The sequence below is a fragment of the Notothenia coriiceps genome, unplaced genomic scaffold, assembly GCF_000735185.1.
Source record: "Notothenia coriiceps isolate Sejong01 unplaced genomic scaffold, NC01 NC01_scaffold00015576, whole genome shotgun sequence".
NCBI classification, from domain to species: Eukaryota; Metazoa; Chordata; class Actinopteri; order Perciformes; family Nototheniidae; genus Notothenia; species Notothenia coriiceps.
In genome coordinates, this window is record NW_011348277.1 from 27893 (window position 1) to 33186 (window position 5294).

Genomic DNA, 5294 nt, shown 5'->3' on the forward strand with positions numbered 1-5294 from the left:
ACAAGAGGTTGTAAAACAAAAACTCCACTCCATTCTTACCTTCCTAGCTGCCACTATATCCTGTTACAGGTAAAGACACATATTTAAAAATGTTGTTCTTGTGTAATTCTGTAAGCTGTTTGTGTTAATCGACTGTGGCAAACACAGAGTTATGTGTTTAGTTTTGTTTGGATAAGTATGAGTCATGAATACATTGTCATCAAGGGATTCAGTGAACACAACAATTCAGAGTATGGTTACTTCAATTTTACATGTCCTTTTATTCACACCATTACATTAGATACTTTCTATACTGTATCCATGTGCCTGTGTGTGTCATTGACTGCATATTTCTGTATTTGTTCTGGATGGACCATTTGTAACTTACTCACATTCTTTCTTGCAGTTAAAACAAAGCCATGGACCCTGAGTATTTCCAATCTTATGTAAGTAGACATGTTCTTCCTTTTTCTGCCTTTGCATTAAGACTCTGTTTGCCAGGACGACACATTTCCAGATAATACAATCTTCTGTCTCGTGTTCTCTTATTATCTGCATACCTTTTAACGATATCTACAAAAGTCACTATGTACATGACATGTTCATTGGAATACTGCAATGAGTTCATCATGTCCATCAAGTTATTCTGAATGAATGAATAAGTTAAACTCTTACCCAATCTACTATTGTGTTCCCTGCACCCCCATCCACCCTCACACACTTACTCAGAGAAGCACTATAGAATATTTGGCATTCTTCTCGGCAGAAGATGAGCAAAGATACCAAACGTATCTTCGCTCATCTTCGGCCAACGCCTATAGCTTCCTTTCACAAATTCCACTAGCTTCCTGACAAACTCTTATTATATGTTGATATTTTAACAATAATAAACCAGACAGAATCAATATCCAGTGTCAGGATTTATGCTCAATCCTTCTTTTCATTGATCATTGCAATTATTCCCTAAATAACAGTTTCACTTTCTACTATTCCTACCATACAGGAGATGTGCTGGGGCACCCTGGGAACGGTGCGACCCTTCGCCAATTTCCACTCTGACCTGGATGCCATGGAGATCCAGAAAGCGTTGGAAATGAAAGGTACTTCAAATGGTTTGAACCATTCCTTTGAATTGGTTGACCATCAGTGTTGAATAAAGCTGCATACAATTCACATTTTTGTTTTGCCTCATACCATGCCTCTCCCCATCATTAAATATTAGTATGAATACATGTTGTTCTTTTCTCAGATGCAGGGACTCTGGTGAGAATCTTGACCAATCGGAACAACGCTCAGAGACAAGAGATCGCCAAGGCCTTTGAGGAAATGACACACAAGGTAAGGAAACAAAGAACCTGACAACACATAGAATAAGAAATATAACAAGACAAAAAAGGCAACAAAAAAAAAACCTGTTTAGGAAATGTAAATGTTACATTCAAAAGAATAGTTTAAATGCTCGGTGCTACAGCAGCCCCCCTTGTGAAATATTTCTTAAAAATGTATGCTATGCAGTACAAGAGAATGGGGAGTTACAATGACAATACTGTATGTTGCAAATGTGTGTTTGCCCATCTGTCACTTCCAAGTGTTTGCTGTACAAACATGATTTAAACTGGTTTTAAAGGATTGGAACTCACCCTTGTTTACAGAAGGAGTAGTATGAGGTGTGTGGTAGAGGATGAATATGATGCTGCAGTGTCAACGTTTATCTACAAACAACCATCGTTACAAATGTTAACGTACTTGTACCTGACTTATATTTATTTAGTATTATTCTACTTTAAAGTTATCCTCTTATGTTTGGCAGCCAATATTATACTTTTAATGCCACTTCATTTGTTTCCAATAATGAAATGTTAACATCTCTACAGATTCACTTTATTAATACAAAATGTAAATCAACTAATAATTATGATGTATTGTAATGCATCAAGCTACCTGGCAGTTTATGAGAAATAAAAACATTTGCTCCAACTTAACCATTATTAAAAACTCATACATTAATTAAGCATTGAACAGAAATGTAATATACAATTTTCTAGTAGGGTAATCATTCTGCATTTTGAGTACTTGATGTACTTTTACTTAAGTAAGATCTCAAATGAAGGACATTCCCCTAAAAGTCTTACCAAAGCATAGTAAGTCCTAAAAAAAAAAAAGCTAGTGTTTTTTCCTTCTGTTCTGATAGATTGATATTCATTAAGTCAATGTCTAAGAAATTTGAAAACAGGAGTGTTTACTGTGACTCTGTTCCAGGACTTGGCAGCGGCTCTGAAGAAGGCTCTGTCTGGAGAGCTGGAGGTCCTCCTGTTGGGGCTGCTGATGCCTCCTCTGCAGTATGAGGCATATCGCCTGCAGCAGGCCATGGTGGTGAGTGGCTTGTTTTTGTTTGTGTTTACATATTTTTCCTGCCTGTCATATCCCAGGGTCTAAGAATAGCATGTGGTGTGTGTGCAGGGTATAGGAACAGATGAGGAAACACTACTGGAGATCCTGTGTACACATTCTGGGATGGAGCTCCAAGAAATCAGTGCTGCATACAAAGAAAGTAAGTCACAAATCTTGTAAAGTTTTTCCCTTCAAATTGTTTGGTTGATTATCATGGACATTTAAACCCTTATCCCTAATCCTATAATGTCTTATTGCCCGGTATTTGTAACATTTTGTTTGCTTTCTCTCCCTATTTAGTTTATAAGAAGGACCTGGATAAGGAACTGAAAGGAGAAACCAGTGGAGACTTTTACAAGCTTCTCATGGCTTTGTTGAATGTAATCCTAATTTTTTTTCTTTTACCATCAATTTTAAATTCATAAATAAGTAAATAGACCTTTATTGGGATTGTTTGAACTGGGGTTGTTTCCGGTACCTATCCATACTGTAGTCAGTCAGTTACCTACAGTAGATGGCCGTCAGCACACCCCTAGGTTGGAAAAACAGATAGGAGTTTTTGCAAGGAAGCTAAGCAATGGACTGCTGTGGAAGGGGACCTGCAGTAAAACATATTTTAGCCGCCTCAAAAAAGGCCCATCCAAAAAATCCATATGAGGTTAAGTTTACACTTTATTTAAAATATTTGAACAGTTTTACCCTGCTGTCAGACAGGGTCCAGAAGCTGTTCTATTAGTCCATGCTCTCTTTAAAGCCTCCAAACAATCAGGGTAGATTGCACTATTTGACTGTCAAGGTTTAATGCCTCCTTTTTTCTAATTTATGGGTTCTGGTGATTTAGCGAAAGCACAGATAATAATAAATGATATTTTTAGTTCTACTCCCGTTGAAATCACTACAATATTGCTTTGCTTCCGTGCTTTATTTCCAGTGTGTTTCTCCAATCTGGGGGTGTGTCAACCATCTTCTACTGTAGGTTGTACGCAGACAACTGATAAATATCTCATACAACAGTACAACCATTCAAACAATCCCAGCTGACCCTTGGATAATATTGTATTGGGTGTTAATCCCCCACCTTTTATATAATTGAAACTATGTATCTTGGGTATGAAATATTAGTGGTGCACCGTTACAGAGAAAATATGTCTGTGATATCTGTGACAGGTAATCATTTAATTAAGATTACCCTTATAAAGCTGTCACAAATGTGTTCTGACTTCTCTCCCAACAGAAAGACGAGGTTCCTGGCGGGGTTCGAAGAGATATTGAGGTAATATTGCCCATGATATTTTTATACACAAATATTAGTCTAGGTTTAATATGATATGATAGTAAGGCTAGCAATATTTACTATACCCTTACTAAACCTGTGTTAAGGAGTGTTCTTTCAAATGAAAATATCAGTCATCTAAAATAAGTTATCCAGACCATCACTCATTTTGGTCAGGACTCAATTAAATACCAATAACCTACTGTGTTAAAGAATACATTTCCTAGTACTCTGATTCAGTATCACACCTGCTGTTTGCTTCCTGTGAAAATGTGGTTCCTAAGCTGGCATAGTACATGTGGGCCTCGCATGTATAGTAGTAGTTGCAACACATCACAAGTCTGTCACCCAATTTCTGATTGTGTTTTATTCTTCCAGGCTCTCTCTGCCACACTGAATGGGAAAAAAGCTGAGGCAGGACCGTGGATTGACATACTGACCTCTCGAGACTCGGACCATCTGAACAAAGGTGAGGCTGTAACATATTTATCTAACCTATGCGTCTTTCTTGTACATTTTTTTATGTACATTAGAGTCCATTCTCCTGACCTTGTATGTGGTTTATCTGTATCTCACAGTGCTGATGGGACTGGAGCTGGACATTGGGCAGATGGTGGATCAGGCTCTGGAGAAAAAGTTTTCGGGAGACACTCGACTGGGTTTGAAAGTTTTAGGTAAATATAGTTTAAGATTCTTCTTAGTTCTGGGTATTAAGTGCTGACTAGCTGTCCATCTTGATTGCTCACAGTTTTTTAAATCTGTTTTATTACAGTGGAATGCATTCAAAGCCCTGAGGGCTACCTCGCTAAGAGACTAACTGCCACCAAGGTAAAATGCCCTCATAATGAATTGTCTCTTTTGTGAGTGACTGATCATTGCCTATATTATTGCACTCTCTGTCATTTCTGTATATAATATTAATCGGGTTTATGATATCCTTTTTACTTATAGACATTTATATACTCATGAAAAAAAATTAACTAGAATTGTAATGTTGTCTTGTATGCAATATATTATAGTGGTTTGTTTGTTCTCAACTGGTTTTTGAGTTTTAATTTCTGAAAAGTACTTCCTGTATGGATTGCGCTGTACAGATAAAAGTTATTTTTGCCCTGCCTAGACCACGGTCAATAATACAAAGATCAAGTTAAACGATCACTCCCATTGAAAGCAGACCTATTATTATTCACTTTTATACATTTAAAAAGATCATCTCACATCTAAGATTTTGAAACGCAAAAAGATTCACGCAGAAAACATTTCCATTTTGCAGACACCCATATTGCAGGGGATAATGGTGTCTCACTCTGAGGAGGATCTGCTGTGTATCAGAACAGCCTACCTCAAATTAACAGGCACGTCCCTCTACACTGCTCTACAGGTGGGTCCCACTTATTCCACTGTATTACACATTATAACACAAGACCTGAATACTTGACATGATAATGTTTTTTCAAATTATGCATTTAAATCAGAACAGTGACATTTTGAAAAGTAGTTTATGTTTGTATTATTAAATGAAAGGAATATTAATTTCATACATGTGAACGTCTTTCTCCATCAGAAACAGTTCAAAGGAGATCATCTACAGGCTCTGCTGGCCATCTGTCGATCTGAAGATTAAACATAAACTACAGCATTTTTTTTAATT

At 37.0% G+C, this 5294-nt stretch overlaps 1 protein-coding gene across 1 annotated transcript; it reads left to right on the forward strand.

The window, feature by feature from the left end:
- Positions 1-5288, forward strand: anxa14 (annexin A14). Its single transcript, XM_010775197.1, has 13 exons — positions 1-69; positions 386-425; positions 983-1079; positions 1229-1317; positions 2239-2352; positions 2440-2530; positions 2671-2750; positions 3605-3643; positions 4022-4112; positions 4222-4317; positions 4416-4471; positions 4917-5024; positions 5208-5288. The coding sequence occupies exons 2-13, from the start codon at positions 399-401 to the stop codon at positions 5265-5267; spliced, it is 948 nt and encodes a 315-aa protein (XP_010773499.1). The 5' UTR covers positions 1-69; positions 386-398; the 3' UTR covers positions 5268-5288.
- The last annotated feature ends 6 nt before the right edge of the window (positions 5289-5294 follow it).

Bases quoted from the DNA above. Each gene is read 5' to 3' on its own strand.
- anxa14 (XM_010775197.1), top strand. From the start codon at position 399: ATGGACCCTGAGTATTTCCAATCTTAT. The intron at 2,531-2,670 runs GTAAGTCACAAA...CTCCCTATTTAG, and splicing joins CAGTGCTGCATACAAAGAAA to TTTATAAGAAGGACCTGGAT. The intron at 5,025-5,207 runs GTGGGTCCCACT...TTTCTCCATCAG, and splicing joins CCCTCTACACTGCTCTACAG to AAACAGTTCAAAGGAGATCA.